General features: G+C 42.5%; 1 protein-coding gene across 3 annotated transcripts in view; it reads left to right on the top strand.

The window, feature by feature from the left end:
* LOC122550573 (ferroxidase HEPHL1) overlaps window positions 1-22,020 on the top strand; it is a 141,941-nt gene that overhangs the window by 104,282 nt on the left and 15,639 nt on the right. For 2 of the 3 annotated variants that reach the window (XM_043691507.2, XM_043691505.2), the window contains 2 exons: window positions 12,931-13,153; window positions 13,250-13,389. The exons of the other annotated variant lie outside the window; for it this stretch is intronic. In XM_043691507.2, the coding sequence (XP_043547442.1) occupies window positions 12,931-13,153; window positions 13,250-13,389 (363 nt within the window). The remainder of the gene's footprint in view (window positions 1-12,930; window positions 13,154-13,249; window positions 13,390-22,020) is intronic. 3 annotated transcript variants of the gene reach the window in all.

Raw genomic sequence — 22,020 nt, 5'->3', positions numbered from 1 at the left:
GACATTGCCAAAGGAGGCCCTGCTACTAGATATAGCCAACCTGGACAGAGGTAACAGCTCAAGTCAATGCAATTTCCAGGATGAAACTCAATGCTCAACTGTGCTGAAAAGTAGTTAATACCCTTGTACTCTATGCAGGGGTAAGTGATACCATTTTCTCTCCGCTATCTTAGACTTACAAAGCCACCACTGCTCATTTTAACTCTGCCACTGCTCACACCTCTCAACCAGGTTAATGGATTGCTTCTCTTACTATTTCATACAGCATGTCCACTCAAAACCACCTACTTACTTCAAGCTTCTGATCCTCTGCGTTTTTCACTCACCTGAGATACCTTATCACCTTTCCTGCTCATCGATCACTGTAAACACCCCTCTCATCTATTCTGCTGTACTGAGTTTCTCCTTTGTGTCATTGCAGTAAAATAGTCTCTCCTCTCCAGGCCAAGACTGGCAGTGGGGTATTGGACATTAGACTCCTCATCACATCTGAAGAACTTGTGCTGGAGACTGCTTGAAAAGAAGGTGACCACTTGTGGGATGCCAAGCCCTTGAGGAGCAACCAACCAAGTGAGTTTCATTGTGCTGTGCCACTGTTTCATAATGCCAGTGATAACTGATTCTTATCCTGAACAGATTTTACTCCTTTCTCACAACTAAGTTCTTTTTTCTACTGTAGGTAACAGAGGGACCGATTGAGCTATGAGGAAAAGGCCATCACTCCTTACTGTCAGCTCAACTCCCATCTCTGAGGAGAAAGTCAATCAACCCACCCAGGATGCGCTAGCATGATTTTAACTTGCACCTCTCACCAGCTCAGAAACATTCATCTTGCTGATTATCCTTTATAGATTAGACTTGAGAGTACAGTCTAGTGAGTGTGTCACATGTCTCTGAAGCTTGTCACGGAAGAAACACCCAGGATTCTGATACTAGGAGGACTGCCAGAGATCAGGCAAATGGTCAGCGCCAGCAGATGATTCAATGGTCATACCTCGTCATGACTTTGCATAGTGCACAGACGGGCACATGAACAATAGGCAGCTTTGAGAGGCAATTGACAAACTGGATCAAAGGATGGAGGAGTCCATCAACATCAGTTCCCTGCTGGCTCTGGCTTACCTACATCTGGCTGCCTCCATGGATAGTCTGGCTATTGCTGCACTTGTTTGCTGTAGCCATAGGTGTTCAGCATCAGTGGTAAGGTGAGTGGCCAATGATGGTCCTTGACCTCACTCCAGGTGGTCCTTTCTCTCAGGAGGACAGAGTCATGCCAATATGCATCCAGATAGAGAAGGAGCTGCACAGAGGAGCACCTAAAACCTTTCCCTCAAGTTACTGCAGAACTATCTAGTCTATCCACATCTCCCTGATTATGATGTAGATGATGAGGAGGGTGAGCCTGCCTCAGGGCAGCATACTCTTCGTGGGTTTGTCCCTCTAGATTCGGCTCCAGCAATGACAAGCCAAGTCTTCCAACATAACAGGGCCAATTACAGAGGGGGTTCCACATACTACAGCTGCAGACCCTAGGACTGCACTCAAGTATTGTGGAAAGAAAAGGCTGAAGCAAGTTACTAATGACAATTACACTTCATTTACATTTCATTGTAAATAATCCAGCTAAAGACACCATGCATATAATCAAATAGATAAGAAAAGATTTAATTAACAACAAAAAAATTCAAAGACTGCAGAAGTAACTGCGTCCACATGTACTGTGGACTGACTGGGGGGCTGCTTGCTATATAATCAAAGCAAGACATTGAAAGGATGTCCACACCCAGTTCATTATTCCTGGATGTGGGCCCTTATATGGTTTTGTCTGGTCTCTCTGGCAGGACAATGTATAGCTCTGTCATAGTCTCTTGAATGTCCTTCCATTTCATCCAAATGGCAGTTACTCACCTCCTCCTCAGAGGATTGCTCTCAATCCTTAATTTTGTCTCTGCCCAGCACAATGACTCCTTTGTCAACTCAAGTTTGTAAGGTACAGCATGCCACACTGATGTGATACACCAGTTCTGGATTATATCACAAGGCCCTGCCTGGATCAGTCCAGCATTAAAATCTTAGCTTAAGGAGACATATTAGCTGTTCCACTTTGGCCCTAGTGGAAACTGAAACAGCATTGTATTGCCATTCTGCATCAATCTGAAAGTTTCATAATGATGACATTAACCACTAGCCATGTTTTCCAGCGCTCTCCAGTATGGCCTGAGGATTTTGGAAAGAGAAAAGAATCTGAGAATTCTCCTATTTTATATATATATATCAATCATGTCAGTTCCTGGGATGCCTGGCACACACCTGCAAAATCTGACATGTATGATCACAGAAATGCTGGGTATTGATGGAATAGAAACCTTCCAGTTGATATAATCTGCAGTTTGGTGATACAGCACTCTCAAAGCAAAGTAGAGCAGATTATAGTTCCCTGCACTTGGGGAAACCATTGATATTGGAGAATTCTACTGTCTGAGCTGATTGATCACAGGGCACTGTTATAAACTTTATCAGTGACAAAATGATAATATAACTGGGTTAGTAATCCAGAATCAGTAATCCAGGCTAATGTTCAGGGGATGTGTGTTTGAATCCGACCATGGCAGATGGTGAAATTTCAATTTATTTTTTAAAAAAAACTGGAATAAAAAAGCAGACCAGTGGTGACCATATAACAACTGTGGGCGGCACGGTGGCACAGTGGTTAGCACTGCTGCCTCACAGCGCCTGAGACCCGGGTTCAATTCCCGCCTCAGGCGACTGACTGTGTGGAGTTTGCACGTTCTCCCCGTGTCTGCGTGGGTTTCCTCCGGGTGCTCCGGTTTCCTCCCACAGTCCAAAAGATGTGCAGGGTCAGGTGAATTGGCCATGCTAAATTGCCCGTAGTGTTAGGTAAGGGGTAAATGTAGGGGTATGGGTGGGTTTCGCTTCGGCGGGTCGGTGTGGACTTGTTGGGCCGAAGGGCCTGTTTCCACACTGTAATGTAATCTAATCTAATCTAACTGTCAATTATTGCAAAACCTGATCTAGTTCACTAATGTTCTTTCGTGTAACTCCAGAACCACAGCAATGTGTTTTTTTTAATTGTCTCATCAGAAGTGGGCATCGTTGGCTTATCAGCTTTGTTATCTGTCCCTAGTTGTCCTCAAGAAGGTGGTGATGAGCTACCTTCTAGAACTGCTGCAGTCCATATGCTGTAGTTTAACCCACAATATCCTAAGGGAGGAAATTCCAGGATTTTGATCCAGAGACAGTGAAAGAGCAGCAATATATTTCCAAATCAGGGTGGTGAGTGGTTTGGAGGGGAATTTGAAGGTGGTGGTGTTCCTATGTACCTGCTGCTCTTGTTCTTCTAAATGAAAGTGGTTTTGGGTTTGGAGGGTGGTGACAAATGATCTTTGGTGAATTGCTGCAGTGTAGATATAGTAGATACTATACGCTGCCACGACTGAACGTCAGTGGTGGAGGGAGTGGATGCTTGTTCATGTAGCACAAATCAAGCGGGCTGCTTTTTCCTGGATGGTGTCAAGTTTCCGAGTGTGGTTGGACCTGCACCCAACCAATATTCCACCACACTCCTGACTTGTGCCTTACAGATGGACAGACCTAGGAAAGTCAGGAGGTGAGTTTCTCCCCAAAGTTGTTCAAACCACTGATTTGCACTTGTAGCCACTGTGTTTATGTGGTGAGACCAGTGAAGTTTCTGGTCAATGGTAACTCCAAGAATGTTGATAGTAGGGAATTCAGTGATGGTAACACCATTGAAGGTCAAGAAGCGATAATTAGAGTGTTTCTTATTGGAAATGGTCATTACCTGGCACTTGTGTGGTATAACTTTTACTTGCCACTTGTCAGCCTAAACTTAGATATTGTCCAGAACTTGTTGCATTTGAATATGGACTGCTTCAGTATCTTAGATGTTGTGAATGGTACTGAACATTGTGCAATAAGCAAACATCCTCACTTCTGACTTTATGATGGAGGGAAGGTCATTGATGAAGCAGCTGCAGCTGGTGAGTCGAAGACACTATTCTGAGAAACTCCTACACACCTGTGCTGGAGCTGAGATGGCTGACCTCCAACCTCCACAGCTATCTTCCTATGTGCCAAGTATAACTCCAACCATCAGAGAGTTTGCCTCCCAAAACCCACTAATTCCAGTTTCCTAGGGGTCCTTGATGCCACACTCGGTGGCACACTTGATGTAATTTGCACTTCCTCTCTGCAATTCAACTTTTTTGTCCAAGGCTGTAATGAGGTCAGGAGTTGAGTGGCCCTAGCAGAACCAAAATTGGTCATCACTGAGCAGGTGCTGATTGATAGCACTATTGATGACAGTATCTATCACTTTACTAACGGTTAAGAGTAGACTGATGAGGCGGTGATTGGTTGGGTTGGATGTGTCCTGTCTTTTATTTGCAGGACCTACCCGAGCAATTTTCCATAGTGTTGGATAAATGCCAGGGTTGTAATAGAACTTGCATATGGGAGTAGCAAATGCTGGAGTACATGCGTTCAGTAGTATTGCCAGAAATTTGCCAGGGCCCATAGCCTTTGCAGTATCCCGTGTCTTCAATCATTTCTTGATATTGAATATTGAATTGGCTGAAGACTGGTGTCTGTAATTAGATTAGATTACCTACATTGTGGAAACAGGCCCTTCAGCCCAACAAGTCCACACCAATCCTCCGAAGACTAACCCACCAGACCAATTCCCTTATTTACCCCTGACTAATTCACCTAACACTGTGGGCAACTTAGCACGGCCAATTCACCTGACTTTACACATCTTTGGACTGTGGGAGGAAACCCATGCAGACAAGGGGAGAATATACAAACTCCAAACAGACTGTTGCCTGAGGCTGGAATCAAACCTGGGTCCGTGGCACTGTGGGGCAGCAGTGCTAACCACTGAGTCACTGTGCTGCCCCTGACAATTATCTCTGATGCTATATTGCCTGCCTAAACAAAGAAACATAAAATAATGAAAAAGTAAGCTCGGAATTCCACTTCAGTGACAAGCTCTGAGCTCGCTGTAAAGAATGAGAATTTTCAAAAAGAGCCATAAAGGCTGCAGTTAGGTACACGTTGGGGCCAGGTGGGACGTGACCCCAGGCCTTCTGACTCAGAGGTAGGGACACTCCCACCGGGCCACAAGAGCTCCCTAAAAAATAAACCTGTTGGACTATAACCTGGTGTTGTGTGATTTTTAGCTTTGATCATTCCCCTGGTCAGTCAATTGAGTTGTCATTTCTGGAGCAGACGAGACTCGAACCCAAGATTTCTCAGATCAGAGGCAGGGATGCTGTCAAGGCACCACAACTGCCTAACATTGTAATGCTGAGGACTACTGGACGAGACCGGGATGCATCATTCTGTTGACATTTCTGGTTTGCAGATTGTTGCAAATGCTGAAGCCTTAACTTTTGAATGTAAATGTTGGGCTGTTCCATCATTTAGGATGTTTTTGAAGCTATCGCTAGTGAGTTATTTGATTGTCTACCTCCATTTGCAACTGGATATGGAAGGACTGCGGAACTTAAATCTGATCCATTAGTTGTAGAATCGCTTAGCTCTATCACTTGCTGCTTAGGCTGTTGACATACACTGAAGTCCTGTTTGGTAGCTTCACCAGGTTGGTACCTCATTTTTTTGGTATGCCTGGTGCTGCTCCAGCATCCCTCCTGCACTTTCCATTGAACCAGGGTTGAATCCCTGGCTTGATGGTAATGGTTGAGTGGGGAAATATGCCAGGCTACATGGTTGCATATTGTGCTAGAGTACAATTCTGCTGCTGTTGCTGGCCCACTGTGTCTCACGGATGCTCAGTCTTGAGTTGCTAGATCGGTTTGAGGTCTATTCTATTTAGCTTGGTAATAGTTCCACACAACAGAATGGAAGGGATTCTCAATGTGAAGACAGACTTTGTCTCCATAAGGACTGTGCGGTAGTTCCTCTTGCCAATACTGCCATGGACAGATGCATCTGCTGCTGGCAGATTGCTAAGGATGAGGTCTAGTGTGTTTTTCTCTCTTGGTTCCCTCACCATGTGCCACCGACCCCAGTTGAGCAGTAAACTCCTTTAGGATCCACCCAGCTTGATGAGTTGGGCTGCTGCTGAGCCAGTCTTGGTGGTGGACTTTGGAATCCTCCTCCCAGAATACATGTTGCACCTTTGCCACAGTTAGTACCACCTCCAATTGAGGCTTTTGAGTTTGGAATCAACTTGGGGAAAGTGAGGACTCAGATGCTGGAGTTCAGTGTCAAACATTGTGGTGCTAGAAAAGTACAGCCAGTCAGGCAGCATCTGAGGAACAGGCGAGTCGACATTTCGAGCATAAGCTCTTAGAGTCATAGAGATGTACAGCATAGAAACAGATCCTTCGGTCCAACTTGTCCATGCCAATCAGATATTATAACCTAATCTAGTCCCATTTGTCAACACTTAGCCCATATCCCTCTAAACCCTTCCTATTCATATACCCATCCAGATGCCTTTTAAATGCTATGATTGCACCAGCCTCCACCAATTCCTCTGGCAGCTCATTCCATACATGCGCCACCTCTGCGTGAAAAATAATGAAGGGGAGCCCTAGGGGGCTGAGAGATAAATGGGAGGCGGGGGGGGGGGGTCGGTCTGGGGGGAAAGTAGCTGAGAATGCGATAGGTAGATGAAGATGGGGAGGGATGATGGTGATAGATCAGGGAGGAGTGTGGAGCGGATAGGTGGGAAGGGAGATGGATAGTTAGGACAGTTCAAGAGAGCAGTGCTGAGATAGAGGGTTGGACCTGGGATAAAGTGAGGGCCGGGAAAATGAGGAAATTGGTGAAATCAACATTGATCCCGTGTGGTTGGAGGGTCCCAAGGTAGACGGTGAGGCGTTCTTCTTCCAGGCAAAGGGTGGCTAGAGTTTGGCGGTAGAGGAGGCCAAGGACTTGCATGTACTTGATGGTATGTGAGGGGTAGTTGAAGTGTTCGGCTACAGGGCGGTGGGGTTGATTGGTGCGTGTGTCCCAGATGTTCTTCGAAATGTTCCGCAAGTTAGCGTCGTGTGTCCCCAATGTAGAGGACACCGCATTGAGAGCAACAGACACAGTAGATGATATGTGTGAAAGTACAAGTAAATCTCTGTCAGACTTGGAGGGATCCTTTGTGGCCTCATATGGAGGTGAGGGGGGAGGTGTGGGCGCAGACTTTACACTTCTTGCAGTGGCGAGGGAAGGTGCTGGGAGTGGAGGGTGGGTTGGTGGGGGGGAGCTCGGACCTAACAAGGGAGTTGCAGAGGAATGGTCTCTGCAGAATACAGACAGGGGTGGGAGGGAAATATATTTCTGGTGGTGAGGTCTGTTTATAGGTGGTGGAAATGCAGAGGATGATGCTATGTGGTGCGGTAGAAAGTGAGGACCATGAGGGTTCTGTCCTTATTGCGATTGGATGGGTGGGGTTCAAGGTTGGAGGTGCAAGCAGTACAGGAGATGCGTTAGAGGGCACCATTGACCACGTGGGAGGGGAAATTGTGGTCCCTGAAGAAGGAGGCCTCTGGGATATTCTCTGGTGGAATTGTCCTCCTGGTAGCAGATGCAGCAGGTACGGAGGAATTGCGAATAAGGGATAGTATTTTTGCAGGAGGGAGGGTGGGAGTCAGTGGGTTGGAAGTAGATGTCTGTGTGAGTCAATTGCTGGAAATGGAGAGGTCCAGGAAGGGGAGGGAGGTGTCAGAGATGGTCCAGGTTAATTTGAGGTCAAGTTGGAAGGTGTTCATGAAGTTGGTCAACGAGGTGGCACCGATACAATCATAGATGTAGCGAAGGAAAAGATGGGGAGAAGTAGCAGTCTCTTGAACTGTCCACTCTACCCTCCTCTCCGACCTATCACCATCACACCCCACCTTCATCCATCACGCTGTCAGCTGCCTCGACCACCCCCCCGCCCCAGCCTCACTTTCCCCAGCCTCACTCCCCATGCGTTTTTCTCTCAGCCCTCTTAGGACCCCCTCATTCCTGATGAAGAGCTTATGCTCGAAATGTCAACTCTACTGCTGCCTGACTGGCTGTACTTTTCCAGTACCACGCTTTTCGATGCTTTTGAGTTTGTCTGCCTTTCTGAAATTGTAGGGGGCCAACTGATGCAAAGTATGTAATGACCATGATTGCCTTAGATCATAATTTGTAATTTAGTTGTTGCCAACAGAATGAACTTTCAATTAAATCCAGTTTGTTGGCAGATAGATGGCATTACAGAATAAGTTAATACATGATTAATACAATTAATCCAAGCAGGGTCTTCCATGCAAAGAATTACACTCCACCCTTGAAGTGAGAAACAATGACTTATTCCATCCACAGTATATGCAGTGGCAGCCATTTTGTCTCCTAATTAGAGTTTGGTGTAACACTACAAAATTTTCAATTTCATGTCTAAGTTGGCCTGAAACTAATGATCATAGAATCATAGAATCCTTGCAGTGCAGATAGAAAACATTCAGCCCATCGAGCATCTGACCCAGACCCAGCCACAACTCCATTCCACATAGCCTGCATATTCCTGTACACTATGAGGCAGATATGATAGGTTGATTTAAAGGACTTGTGGATAAGCACATGAAGATGCAAGGAATGGAGAGATATGGACCAAGGGCAGGCAGAAGGGATTAGTTAAATTTGGCATGGGTTGAAAAGCCCATTCCTGTGCTGTCCTGTCCTATGCTCTAGTTTAGCCTGGCCAACCTACCCAAACTGTACTTCTTTAGACTATGGGAGAAATCTGAAGCGGCCAGGAAGACACAGGAAGAACATATGCATTTCATAAATGCAGCTGCCTTTGGCTGAATTCGAACCTGGTTGCCTGGCACTGTGAGGCTCTTTACTTTTCCCTTGTAACCACCGTGCCACCGCAGTATGAACCCCACATCTTTCACACACTTTTTTTTCTAATTGACCTTGCGTCCCCAATGACTATTCTGTCTCCCCCCATTTCCATTCAGCCCCTTTATTTTCTTACTAATGACTGACCTCATGATTTTGTGAGTTGCCCTGTCCTTGTTGGCCATTCACTCCTCATATTGAGAGATTAGGCTGTTCGTGGGAGCTCTCCCCTTCCCCATGTCCCCTTCTATGCTCAATGAGATCCCAAATATCTGTCTTGTATTGACCTGTTTCACTATTAATCATTCTCACAGTTACTCAGTTTAATGAACTCCAACCTGAGACTTGAGCTCTTTACTTTTCCCTTGATTGCACTGACTGCCACCAGATGAGCTCCATGACCATGAATCCCAAGACCCCAAGACTGACCATGACCAAACCTCTGGCCAGAGAGGATAGTCCTGACTAAGCACGGTCCAGCCCCTATCCTAAGGGATGTCTCCACTGCTTCCCATCTAAGGTGTTGCAGGACTGGTTCCAGAATTGTCTAAGGCCCAATTGTTGGACTGTGAGGCCATTGAGCTCCAGCTCTCTGGTTGGACCAAGCACCTAACTGTTGTCAGCCAGTCACCCTGCCAAAATGGAATTGGATGATGCCCTTGGCTGAGTGGCAGCAGCCCAAGCTGACAGTTATCCCCACAGATCCCACTAAAAGATTTAGGACCCTTTAACTTTCGGACGTAACCATTTGTGCGTTTGCCACATAGGCTCCTGGCATGTGCTGTAAGTGTGACATTGATGTAACCAGGAGCTATGCAGCACAGCATCTACCCCTTGATTGTTCAGCACTTCAATCCATGACAAGCTGCCTGCACCTCCCTCTGGACTAAACAGATGGCAGGATGTAATTTATGGCTAAAGAACCTATTCACTTTTAAAAAATGCAAGCTACAGAGGTTGTCTGCCTGTAATTAAAACTATAGGGCCTATAGTTGAAAAACAGTGTAAGCCAGAGTGGCTGGCAACTAAAAGGTTTCTGAGGCATTACAAGCAGATGTATACATCCCTGCAGCCTTAGCAATCTAGCAGAATTATGTAGGCCATAAATGGTTGGGAGCTGTAAAGTGAAGAAGTGAAGTGGTGTGTGAGTTCTTCTGAAAGCAGCCATGATTAAGTGATGGTTTGCTGATTCCCAGTTGCATGAACAAAGGATTGAAAAGAATGGTGTCCATGGAACATTAAAGAATATGGTGACCGTGGAGCTGGATAAAGTCCGAGAGAAGCAAGTGACTCTGATTTTCACGTCAGGAATTGATACCATCTAGTTTTTCTTGGGAGGGAAGTGAGAATGTGGAGCTACGTAGAAATGTGGTGAGATTAGTTAGTGATGAGTGCAATTGCATGGAAATCAGATCATCACCATATTTAGTAGGATTTTGAATTTGCTGCTTAAACTTTAAGGGGAAAGTCAGAATTTTTTCTCAAAGTCAAGAATCTGATGTCTTAAAAATTCTTGCCATATTTTCTCCAATTTTCTTGCTACTTCCCATACTGGTGTGAAGCAGTGGAAAACTCTACCCATTGTCCTTTTGAATGCTTCCTCTTGTCTGCTACTCAGAATGTAATGGTGCTTATTTTCTTGGTCCGTCAGCCCAATGTCACAACAGCTCTATAAATGGAAATACTCAAACATGAAAAGGTAGTGCATATACATAGAGTCTTAGAAATGTACAGCATGGAAACAGACCCTTCAGTCCAACCCGTCCACGCCGACCAGACATCCCAACCCAATCTAGTCCCACCTGCTGGCACCCGACCCATATCCCTCCAAACCCTTCCTATTCATATACCCATCCAAACGCCTCTTAAATGTTGCAATTGTACCAGACTCCACCACGTCCTCTGGCAGCTCATTCCATACACATACCACCCTCTGCATGAAAATGTTGCCCTCAGCCTCCGACGCTCGAGGGAAAAAAGCCCCAGCCTATTCAGCCTCTCCCTGTAGCTCAGATCCTCCAACCCTGGCAACATCCTTGTCAATCTTTTCTGAACCTTTCAAGTTTCACAACATCTTTCCTGTAGGAAGGAGACCAGAATTGCATGCAATATTCCAACAGTAGCCTAACCAATGTCCTGTACAGCTGCATGATGACCTCCCAACTCCTGTACTCAATACTCTGATCAATAAAGGAAAGCATACCAAACGCCTTCTTCACTATCCTATCTACCTGCGATTCCACTTTCAAGGAGCTATGAACGTGCACTCCAAGGTCTCTTTGTTGAGCAACACTCCCTCAGACCTTACCATTAAGTGTATAAGTCCTGCTAAGATTTGCTTTTCCAAAATGCAGCACCTCGCATTTATTTGAATTAAACTCCATCTGCCACTTCTCAGCCCATTGGCCCATCTGGTCCAGATCCTGTTGTAATCAGAGGTAACCCTCTTCGCTGTCCACTACACCTCCAATTTTGGTGTCATCTGCAAACTTACTAGCTATTGTGGGCGGCACAGTGGTTAGCACTGCTGCCTCACAGCGTCAGAGACCCAGGTTCAATTCCTGCCTTAGGCGACTGACTGTGTGGAGTTTGCACATTCTCCCCGTGTCTGCGTGGGTTTCCTCCAGGTGCTCCGGTTTCCTCCCACAGTCCAAAAATGTGCAGGTCAGGTGAATTGGCCATGCTAAATTGCCCGTAGTGTTAGGTAAGGGGTAGATGTAGGGGTATGGGTGGGTTGCGCTTCAGCGGGGCGGTGTGGACTTGTTGGGCCGAAGGGCCTGTTTCCACACTAAGTAATCTAATCTATACCTCTTATGAATTCCTCTCTCACTTATTTTAATAGAGATATTAAGTCATCTATTTCAAATTATTCAACAAATATGTAAAGAGTGGCAGAGGAATTCTGGACTAATATTATACATGCATCAATTAATGTCACATGATATTATTTTCGACAACTGTTTCATCGATTTTGGCTTCTAAAAAGTTTCTGATCCGACTTTGACATTGCTGTGCATCTTTTATTTCCTTACTCTTTTGACATCTGAATTTGCACAGCTAGCACTACAGCAATTTTCAAACTGTCACAATGCAGGAACTCCCTTTATTAAACTGGAATGTGATGGAGCTTTTATAATTGGCTTGAGCACTGAGTTATAATCCCATTTCTTTCTGGTCACACAAAGCAGAGCTTTACTTACATAAATTCAGAGTTGTGCTCATCAGCATTAAAATAATGTTTAAAATTTAAATGATAGCAAACAGCTCACAAAATATTCAGCTTGCCACCAACAATCAAGAGTTAATTAAATTTGAGAGCTCATAGGACTGTAATTAGTACATAACTGAAGAGAATGGAATTATTGATTTGAGATGAGTTAAATTTTTTTCTGGTTGAATTCACAGCAATTGCACTCTTTTTGGTATCATATTATTGGACATGGACATGCACAGTATAATTTGTTTGTAAACTCATAGAATCATAGAAGCATGCTGTACAGATGAGGCCCTTTGCCTTATTAAGCCTTTGCCAAGTATATACTACTCCCTATGTTAGTCCCACTTTCCCAAACTAGGCCCATAACCTTGCTCACATAAACTTCAAGTTTTTGAAATTTCCCACATCAGCTACCCTCCCAGGCAGTGCATTCCAAATTCCCAACACACACTGGATGTAAAGATTTTTCCTCAATTCTCCATTAAACCTCCTGCCTTTCACTTTAAGGTTATGTCTACTTGTTGGTTTGTCCATTAAGGGGGACAGTGGGTTTCTATTCACCCTGTCCATGCTCCTCATATTTTTATACACCTCTATCAGGTCCCCTCTCAACATTCTCTTCTCCAAAGAAAACAACCCAAGCTTATCCAGCCTTTCTTGATCGCTGAAATGTTCCATCCCCAGTCATAGTGGATCTCCTTTGTGCCCTCTCCAATACAATCACATCCTTCCATCATGAATCATGAGCTATTTAGTACACATAATATTTAGCCATCTACGTACTGTTGATTATAAAACAATTAAAATGTAATTTGCATAATTTATTGAGCAGTTTTTTTTAGGATCTATACAGTGGTTTGGTTGGCCCACTGGTAACCTGCCGTAAAGGAGTACTCTCAGAGAATGGCATGAGGAAAGATGTTGATCGGGAATTTGCTCTATTGTTCATGGTGTATGATGAAAATGAATCCTGGTACTTGGATAACAATATTATCACTTACCTCCATGTGGACCCAACTAAATTGAAGAAAACAGACGAATTTGTGGAAAGCAATAAAATACATGGTATGGACCTATACAGATTATAAATTCCAAAAAAGTGGATCCAAAGATCATTTCCCACAATTAACTTACTCAATTTTAATGTTATTTTCATTTCAGCAATCAATGGGAAGATCTATGGAAATCTTCATGGACTGACTATGGTTAAAGGAGAGAAGGTTGATTGGTATTTGCTGGGTATGGGAAATGAAGTAGACATGCACACTGTTCATTTCCATGCCCAGAGTTTTATTTATAGGGTAAGCAAATTTTTTATAAAATTTTCTGGAATTTTATAAAAGTTTCTTTTATTCCAACTGCATCAATCACTTGTTATATAACCAATGTAGCTTACACGTTTGGAGTTTATGCACCTGATAATATTAACTAAATGTTCAATTTTATTTACTGAGCAGCTTTAATTTCGTATATTTCTAGCTGGAAGTAAAACCAGTTAGTTTGCTGTAATCCAGGGGTTTGGTTAGCTCAGTTGGCTGAATGCCTGCTTTGCAATGCAGAGTAACTCCAACAGTTTGATTCCTGCATTGGCAGGACTTGCCTTCACAACCTGTCCTCAGAATGGTGACTGTTAGGTTAAACCACCACCAGTCATCTGTTGCCAATGACAGAGCAGCCCTATGGTCCAATAGCACTATGGCAACGTTTTACTCTAATCCAAGATAAAAATTCTCTTGGATCCTTTTTATTTAATTCAATGTTTTGCCGATGGCTTGGTGGAAATGTGACAGAACTGTTTTTAATTGTTGCATTACCACCATGCCTGTTTATTTTTGGAAGAGGATTTTACATTTTGTCATCTGTTTTCCAAAGATTAGTTTGATTTGTTGTATGGTGGTGCACTAACAAGTACAAAAGAAGAAATTCCCATCCTTGTACCTAGGTTTCAGCTGACTTTGGGTTAATTTGCATTGTTTCATAATTTCAATCCACAACCTATCAGTGTATTTGTCTTTGTAAATCCTTAAATTGGCTATATGTTTAACTTAAATTAAACAAGAGGAAAATATATGAATGTTATTCTCCATTAATTGTGCAATCAGCTGTTATAACACAGGGTAAACCCTTCTGCTAATTTAAACCCAACACACAGAGAAGCTCAACTCATGCCGTAATCTGTTAAATTTCGAGAGGCAAAGAACTATTGCAAAGGTCACTATTTAGAGCAAAAATTAACAATTTTATTCTTTAAGTCCAACAGAGAATATTAAAACCAACAACTATTTATAACTCCTTTCTCTTAAACCTATCTTTTACCTCTCACTGTACGATACTGGTCCAATTAAAATAAAATCCTGATTAAGATTTACAAAACAAAATCATGTCTCAAACCAGTTAGCTATGTCGATTATCCTTTATAGATTTTTCTCTGTAGATTTTTCTCTAGGCCGACTTCGATGTTCTGCTGCACAATCCTCTTATAGACAGGTACCTTTCAGAGAGCTCTTCGGTTAGCAGTCTATACTTGTCGATGTTCTGGGCAGTTCTCCCCCTATCTGTTTAAAACATCAGATAATTACATTGGTTTGAAGTTGTCAAAATACTAAATTCAAGTTTGATTGGATTTTAGTATCTGGGCCATAATTTAAACAGATTGGCTGAATGTGAATTTGTTTTTGTATCATGACGACTCAGCTGCAGTATTGGTTTCACAGTCAAATGTTAATTTTAAGTTCTTTCAGCAAACTCTGTGCCTCTCAAGTCCGTGCCAGCTTCCAGTCTCTCTTAAAGGTACAGTACACACTGACTCCTTCATAAATCATCTAAATTCACAAAGTTCAACAATTGTGGGAGGCGTGAGGAAAGACTATGATAGTATTAACTAAGAGGGAGAACACCGGCCTGTTTGTGAGGATAACGGCAATTTCGCCAACTGAATTAGAGAGAGGTGTTGAAGTACCAGCATATAGATAATTCAAAGAAATGATTGATAGTATAGAGTCAGAGTGATTTAAGGTGCAGATGGAGACAATTCTGCTAATTAAGTGCATGTCATCTCCTGTGGAATAATTCAGATTCCATTTGAAGTCTGAAGAAGGAGGAAAATGTCAATGTGGGCTAGAAGGGTTATAGGAGTAAAATTTATTTGTGAATTGAAGTGATGAAAACCTTGATCATCGATGAGCAACTTTGAGCTACCAACTTTGGACAGAACAAATAGGGAGAAAATGTTCCTACCTTGCATTGGTATTCACCAAGGAGCGGGACATGAATGATGTTGAGGTTAGGGATAGATGTTTGATTACTCTAGGTCGAGTCGGCATGAGCGAGGAAATGTTGGGTATTCTAAAAGGCATTAAGTTGGACAAGTCCCCTGGTCCGGATTGGTTACTGAGGGAAGTGAACGAGGAAATAGCTGGGGCTTTAACAGATATCTTTGCAGCATCCTTGAACACGGAATCATGGTATGACAACACCCTAGATGTTAGCTGCTTCTTCACTTCCCTAAAGGCTATGTCTTGGCTATGAGACCACTTCCAAGGCTGATCCTTTTGCATTAGCAGATGTAAGGATACCAGGATGGAGGCCAGGTTATGTATGAATTTTCTGTAATAATTCACCAACCCAAAGAAAGAGCTAAGTTCTGGTACAGATCTGGGAGCCAGGGCACCTTTTGATTATCCTCACTTTACTTTCCAGTGGATATAATCCGGTCTTGTTGACTCTAGCCCAGGCGGGACAATTGGGATGCCTGGAATGCACATTTTTCTCTTCTAAGGCATACACCCGCTTTGCAGAAATGTCTAAGGACCATGTCCAGGTTCTCTAAGTGCTCTTTATTCAGCTTCCTTGTTATTAGCAATCATCCAGATGAAGGCCACCCTAGGGGAGGCCTTGTAAAATGGCCCAGGCTGATGATGGCCCAACTGGCCCATGCAGTGTCTCATACAGTGATGCAAACCCTTATGTGTATTAATTTTAGCAAACTTCTGGGTATCTTCATCTAACTGCAATTTCAAGCACACATGGCTCACATCAAGCTTCATGATGGCCCCCTGCCATCTCTGTGTGTAAGCCATCTATGTGAGCGATTGGATATTTTTTCCAGTTGCAAAAAATGGTTTACCATTTGTTTAAAATGCCCATAAAGACGAACCAATCCATCTGGCTTCACAATTGGTGTGACAGATGCTGCCCATTCTACAAACTGCACTGGTTTGATGATTCCTTTGCTTACCAGCCTCCTGATTTCTGCCTCTACTTTTGTACATAAAGCAATTGGCACCAGTCAGGCCTTGCAGATTTGTATATTTGCCTCCTGGTGTGTCAGTATGCAAGGTGGCCTTGGCTCCTTTGATAGTCTCTAAATCTTCCTGAAAATCTTTTAGGTATTTAATTAGGACATTACTCAGTCAGCTATTTTCTAATCAAAAATGTGGAGCCAATCCAGGTGAATTTTTCTCAACCAATTTCATCCCATCAAGCTTGGGCCTGAACCTTTTACTGCAATCAGTGGTAACTGAGCCAACGGCATTTCAACCAAGACCAGAACCGGAGTTGTACCCTTAATATGTAAAAGTTCCCTGGTATAGGTTTTCAGTTAGCCAAGGTCTTATATAAACATAAGGGTTAAAGTCCAGAATGAATTTTGTGAAAGACTGGTTCTGCAATCACTGACATAGCCACGCTAATATCAAACTCTGTTAGAAACAGGGACCATTTAACCAATGTTTATCTTGATTGGTTCTGATTTGGATATTACTAAGCACTTTAACTGTTCCAACTCATATGTACATGGGCTTTCCAGGGTATGCACTGCCCTGGATACTGGTCTATGAGTTCTTTTACTCAATTCAGGCCTAGGGGGACTCTGCTGTCTTGAGTCCACATACTAGCAGTAACCACAATGGCTTGCTGGCCTGGATCCTGAAGAAAATATTAACCGTTTGGTCAAGGCTCAAATTTATTTTGGGGTTTTGCTGTGGGCTGACCGAGAGTTCCTCTATAGGATATGCCCTGAGTGAGGTTATGCAATTATCTTCACTCAAGTGGTGTTCCCCAAGCTCAGTCAGCCTGGCAAGATTGAACACTTCCATTGGTGTACCCTGAAACTTTTATGCCCTGCTTGCCATTTTTCTAATGACAAAACCAGTTGTAGTGCCTATTTGAAGTCCAGTTGGGCTTCAGCTAGTAGATGCTTTTGCCTGGTTACTTTAATAATCCTATGTACCAAATGGTCTCTCAGCATCTCCTTATGGGTTAAACCAAAGTCACATGTCTCTACCAGTCATCTTAACCTTGTCAAAAATCCAAACACTGATTTCCCTGGTTCTCAAATTGCCAAGTAAAACTGCTGGCATCTCCGAATTAGAGGACGCTTGGGGTCATACTATTCCTTAACTAAATCCCTCAATATTTGAAAAGTGTTAGTGTCTGGTGCCTCAGGAAAAGTTAAGCTCCTAATAAACGAAAAATCTGCAGGTCTATGAGTCATCAGGAGAATTACTTGTGTTTTCTCATCTGCCCCAATGTCATTTTCTGGGGGGTAGAAAACATATTCTTTCCACATATTGGGGCCAGACCCCAACAGCAGGATCAAATTTGTCAAGCTTCCAAAATAATGGCATGATGCCAGAAATGCTTAGCCCAACCTAAGGTCAGCTGTTGAGAGCAAATTTCTTAAGGAGTATTTTTTTTTTTCTCTTGAGGCCAATGAACTAACTCCACAGAGGCCAGTATCCCATCACCAAGTTACCCTTTACACATACATAGAACTTGACACTGGTCCGGCTTAATCAAAGTTAGCTCTGAGTGAGCAGAACCTCTGACACACCTGTCAGCCAGAACTCCTAATTGGGCCAGATTAACAGCCCCAGTCAGGGAACTCCTATTCTATGAGGTCCATCTGGCTGACCTCATTACAATCAATAGTTGAAAATGTGTTGCTGGAAAAGCGCAGCAGGTCAGGCAGCATCCAAGGAGCAGGAGAATCGACGTTTTGGGCATGAGCCCTTTCAGCTCTGATCTCCAGCATCTGCGGTCCTCACTCTCTCCTCATTACAATCAATACTCTTGTGATTGCTAGGACTAATCATTGCAATTATAGGACAATGTGAATATGTATTCGTACACCACATTTAACAGTATAACCAAGAATTCTACAGATTATTGACATCCTACAGGCCATCTCACTGCCAAATTGATGTACTTTGTGTCTGGTTGTTCTCCTGAGTACGGCTATAACACATATTAATTTCTACCTGAAGAATTAGAATTGAAGCATTGACGTGTGAAAATACAGGTACATCATGTATTTAAATGTGTATGCGGAAGCAATACTATGCTGTTAATCATGTAGAGGAAGAAGTTAAAGTAAATAAAGAAGCTGAAAATTCTGGAAATAGTTGAGACATTTGGCAGCATGTGTGCAGTGAGAAAGTAAATTAATATGTCGGGTTGGTGATCACTCACCGAACTGGAAAAAGTTAGAGATTTAAGGCTTTAAGCACAATACAGAGGCAGGGAAAGGGATATTGGGTAGGAAAGAACAAAAGGGAAAACCTAGGATAGGGTAGAAGGCAGGGGAGATCAAATGACAAAAGCTGTAAAGGGGGATGGTGATGAAACAAAGAAAGAAACAAAACATGAGTCTGGGAGAGGTCAAAGTTAAAAGTCAGCTCATGAAAACTGTCAGAGTTGCTGATGACAAAGCCTCAACAGCAAGTTCTCTGAATGGACTAAAGTTGTTGTTAGCCTGAATGCTGAAGTAACAAATTATGTAATGAAGATCAATAGCTAATATGTTGAAGGTTTCTCAGAATAAAAGTCAGAGTGAGCATTTTAATTACTGGTATTGTTCAAATGAATTATAGAATTTAAATGGCTGCCAAGCATAGTGACTATCAATTGTAGATTTAACAAGCCTGTGGTGTGATTACAATGGAGAAAGCTGATTTCAATATAAGGAAGAGCCTTAATTAGACAATTGAATAAAGAACTGAAGAAAATGCAATGGAGAAGTTGATATGATGAAGTTTGGTACTGATACCTGAACACTGAGGCAAGGGGGAGGGGGAGGTTTAAGAAAGTTTTAAGATGCAGAAAAAGAGTTCTGAATGATGGAAGAAAATTGTATTTATTTGAAGTTTTGTGTAGATACCTGGATTTGTCTCTTGAAATGGGTTAATTGAAAGGTCTTTATGGATGTTGGAGCTTTATTCAATCAAGGTTTCATAGAAATTACATTACTTGTGATAATTGCTTGTTCTGTGGCTTTTTGAACAGTGCTTGGCTTGGGGCTGGTTCTGGCATTCAATTGAGTAAACAGTCTGTGAGGAAAAGACTGTCCAGCCAAACCTGCTCTTCTGTTTCTGAAAAATTCCTTGTGTTGTGAGTTCAGAGTGAAACCTGTTTGTTCTTCTGGATGATTTTTTTTTAATTCAAGGGGCTTCTCAATATTGTATTTTGTGTGTCTGCCAATACTTCTGGGATAACATGATGATACAAGTACAAGTATCAGACATCTCAACCAGAAAATACTACGAACATCTGATCTTTTTCTCTTTAAGGATGAAACCTTTTGACCAAAGTTTTTATTTTTGTAAAACAATCCCTGCAAAAGATCCATTTTTACTTTGATCCTTTATCTGGTTTTTGCAAGCACATGTGCTTTTGTATGTGTTTTGGGATGTGTAGAATAATAAATATTTATGTTTCCGTATTACGGATTATGTGTGTTAGCTAGTCTTGCATCTTCGTTGAATTACTATTTTTTTTTGTGATATAATACGATGTTTAAGAAACCTGGTTGATAGATCTTTTTATGAAAATCTGGTATAGATAAGGCACTTAATTGGCCACCTTGGTTAAGATTTGTATGCTAGCTCTCTGTATTTTATACACAAGTACACCAAGTCCCAATTTGTTGCAGTTCTCTCCACTTAAATAGAACATGGAACATAGAACAGTACAGCACGGAACAGACCCTTCAGCTTACGATGTTGTGCCAACCATTGATCCTCATGTATGCACCCTCAAATTTCTGTGACCATATGCATGTCCAGCAGTCTCTTAAATGTCCCCAATGACCATGCTTCCACAACTGCTGCTGGCAACGCATTCTATGCTCTCACAACTCTGTGTAAAGAACCCGCCTCTGACATCCCCGCTATACTTTCCTCCAACCAGCTTAAAACTATGACCCTGCGTGTTAGCCACTTCTGCCCTGGGAAATAGTCTCTGGCTATTGGCTCTCTCTATGCATCTCATTATCTTGTATACCTCCAATTAGGTCCCCTCTCCTCCTTTTCTCCAGTGAAAAAAGTCTGAGCTCAGTCAACCTCTCTTCATAAGATAAGCCCTCCAGTCCAGGCAGCATCCTGGTAAACCTCCTCTGAACCCTCTCCAAAGCATCCACATCTTTCCTATAATAGGGCGACCAGAACTGGACGCAGTATTCCAAGTGCGGTCTAACCAAAGTTTTATAGAGCTGCAACAAGATCTCATGACTCTTAAACTCAATCCCCCTGTTAATGAAAGCCAAAACACCAATAATATTTTGATTATTTTTATTCTCCCTTCCAAAATGAGCAACTTCACATTTTCCCACATTGTGCTCTATTTACCAACTTCCTGTCCACTTACTCAACCTATCAATATCTCTGTGTAAACTTGATGTGGGGCTCTCATTGTTGAACTGGAGTAGACAAAGTCAGAAGTCACATGACACCAGGTTATAGTCCAACAGGTTTGTTTGAAATTACAAGCTTTCAGAGCACTGCTCCTTCATCAGATAAAGGTCACGTCACTTCACCTGACGAAGGAGCAGCGCTTCGAAAGCTTGTAATTATGGACTATAACCTGATGTCCTGTGACTTCTACGCCTATAAACTGTTTGTATCCATCTCACAACCTGCCTTTCCAATGATTTTTGTGTCAACTGCAAATCTGGCTACAATACATTCACTTTCTTCCTACAAGTCAGTAATATATATCGTAAACAGTCACAGTTGCAGCTCTGATCCCTGTAGAACCCCACTGGTCACAGGTCACCAATCTGAAAAATAACCCCTTTTCCCCACCACTCTTTCTCTATCCACATCAATTTTCCAGCTCCAATACCATGGGACTTTTATAACTGATGCCTTCTAAAAATCCGTTAACAACACATTTACTGGTCTCCCTCAATCCACTCTGGTTGAGACTTCCTTGAAAAGCTCTAATAAATTAGTCAAACACAATTTCATTTAATGAAGCCATATTGACTTTGCTTGATTAGATTATGATCTTTTAAATTTTCTGCTTTGAGTACCTTCATAATTCTAATACTTCTCCAACAATAAATATTAGGCTAACTAGCCTATAGTTATCCAAGGAGTTTTGAAAAATTATAACTAATGCATCCACTATCTTTTTTAGGATCCTGCATTTAGCTCCATTAGTTTGTTTTCTATTACTACTCTCGTGATGGTGATTGTAATTAATTCCTTCCAGTATTCTTTAGTATTGATGAGATGTTTAAAGTATCTCCCAAAGTAACGACTAATACAAAATATCTATTTAACTCTTTTACCATATTTTTGTTCCCCAAAACCCTCCCCCCAGATCCATTTTCTAAGGGGCCTATGGTCAATTTGACCTCTCTTTTCTTCTTTATATATTCTAGGAAGATTTTATTGTCAGCTTTTCAATTCCTCATTAGTTTTCTCTTATTTTTTTTTTCAGTCCTCTTTTGCTAGGTCCTGAATTGAATCCAGTTTTTGGGGCTATCACTTACTATATCCTCCTTATGTGCTTTTTCTTTCAACCTTATTATTTCCCTAACTTCTTTGGTTATCCCTCTCTTAGAATCTTTCCTCTCTAACTGCAAGTTTTTTTGCAAAGAATCATGAACTATGTACTTAAAGGTCTGCCACTGCTTGCTTACCACCATT

Source organism: Chiloscyllium plagiosum, unplaced genomic scaffold (assembly GCF_037043375.1).
Source record: "Chiloscyllium plagiosum isolate Xiang-an unplaced genomic scaffold, Cpla_swu_hap1 HiC_scaffold_6, whole genome shotgun sequence".
NCBI classification, from domain to species: Eukaryota; Metazoa; Chordata; class Chondrichthyes; order Orectolobiformes; family Hemiscylliidae; genus Chiloscyllium; species Chiloscyllium plagiosum.
This window is presented reverse-complemented; position numbering and strand designations above follow the sequence as displayed.